Source organism: Cebus imitator, unplaced genomic scaffold (genome assembly GCF_001604975.1).
Source record: "Cebus imitator isolate Cc_AM_T3 unplaced genomic scaffold, Cebus_imitator-1.0 Scaffold9, whole genome shotgun sequence".
Taxonomy (NCBI): Eukaryota; Metazoa; Chordata; class Mammalia; order Primates; family Cebidae; genus Cebus; species Cebus imitator.
In genome coordinates, this window is record NW_016107324.1 from 12,385,755 (window position 1) to 12,387,334 (window position 1,580).

Sequence of the window (1,580 nt, forward strand, 5' to 3'; positions counted from 1 at the left end):
GATCTCGGCTCACTGCAACCTCCGCCTCCCAGGTTCAAGCAATTCTCCTGCCTCAGCCTCTCAAGCAGCTGGGACTACAGGTGCTCACTACCACGCCCAGCTAATTTTTGTATTTTAGTAGAGACGGAGTTTCACCATGTTGGCCAGGATGGTCTCAATCTCTTGACCTTGTGATCCTCCTGCCTCGGCCTCCCAAAGTGCTGGGATTACAGATTTGAGCCACTGTGCTCGGCCTTTATCCACTATTTCTAATGACCAAGTGGAATCATATAAGAATTCCATGATTCTTTCATTAGTTTTCATCCTTTCATTAGTTTTCATAATTCATTAAGGATCATAATCCTTAAAGTACCTATATTTATTTATTTATTTATTTTGAGATGGACTTTCACTCTTGTTGCCCAGGCTGGAGTGTAATGGCGCGATCTTGGCTCACCGCAACCTCCACCTCCCGGTTCAAGTGATTCTCCTGCCTCAGCCTCCCGAGTAGCTGGGATTACAGGCATGTGCCACCACGCCTGGCTAATTCTTTTTGCATTTTTAGTACAGATGGGGTTTCTCCATGCTGGTCAGGCTAGTTTCACACTCCTGACCTCAGGTGATCCGCCTGCCCTGGCCTCCCGAAGTACTGGGATTATAGGCATAAGTCACCGTGCCTGGCCTAAATTACCTATATTTAAATTGAGAAACGTGACAGTCATAGGTCTTGACTTAAAAGACCTATCTTCACATTCCAGTAGTATTGTTCCTTATAAATCCTTTGTAGTATAAAAGGCTTTAATAATTGTCTTGCAGAATCAAAGCCCAACTAGCAACTCACGAGAACTCTTCCTGCATGACAAACTTCTCTCCCTTAGCAGTTCTGATGGCAACAACAGGAATCTCTCCAGTAGTGCTTTCCAAGCCAAAATCAGAAAGTTCATGGCTAAAGGTTTTGCGGCTAGCTACAGCAAAGTTGAGTTTGTGCCCAGCATCCAGGAATTTCTTTGCCACCATCATTACCCTGTGGGAAACAAGAGATATTTGTGCCAAGACTATACAGGGTGGTCAAGCACTTTTGAAACTAAGAAGCAAGTGACTGGAAATCAAAGACTAAGTTCCACAGTCCATGTAGCCTTCTGGCATCAGTCAGAACAGTCTGAGCTCTTCAGCACTGAATAAGTATTATAATATATTTCAATACCTTACTAAACCTCACGGCCAAATTGGTGATACCCAATCAACTGGTCCATTCCTGCTAAATCTTGCTGTATTATATAACCGAAATCTATTTTAGGCATAATGACTGATATGAAAAGAAAATTTATAAGGATAAAATGCACTGAGAGTCTAAAGGTGCAAGTAAGCACAATGATTTAAGTGCATTTTACATCAAATTTGCACTTTTTATTTGGAACCACTGTGTCACAAAGCAAAGAAACACCTATGAAATACATGCTCAATAGACTTTGAAAACAGTTTATGTTACCTGTCCTTATGGCTTCAAATGTAGTTTTTGGAAGCCAAATGTTCCCATTCTTTCCTGCTCTTACACCACATATGGTAACAGGACACTTCTTTTCTTTTCTTTTTTTTTTTTT

General features: G+C 41.5%; 1 protein-coding gene across 1 annotated transcript in view; it reads right to left on the reverse strand.

Moving 5' to 3' along the window:
* Positions 1-1,580, reverse strand: part of PDIA3 (protein disulfide isomerase family A member 3) — a 25,399-nt gene that overhangs the window by 4,669 nt on the left and 19,150 nt on the right. Inside the window, exon 5 of the mRNA XM_037744129.1 lies at positions 821-1,035. Coding sequence (XP_037600057.1) covers positions 821-1,035 — 215 coding nt within the window. The remainder of the gene's footprint in view (positions 1-820; positions 1,036-1,580) is intronic.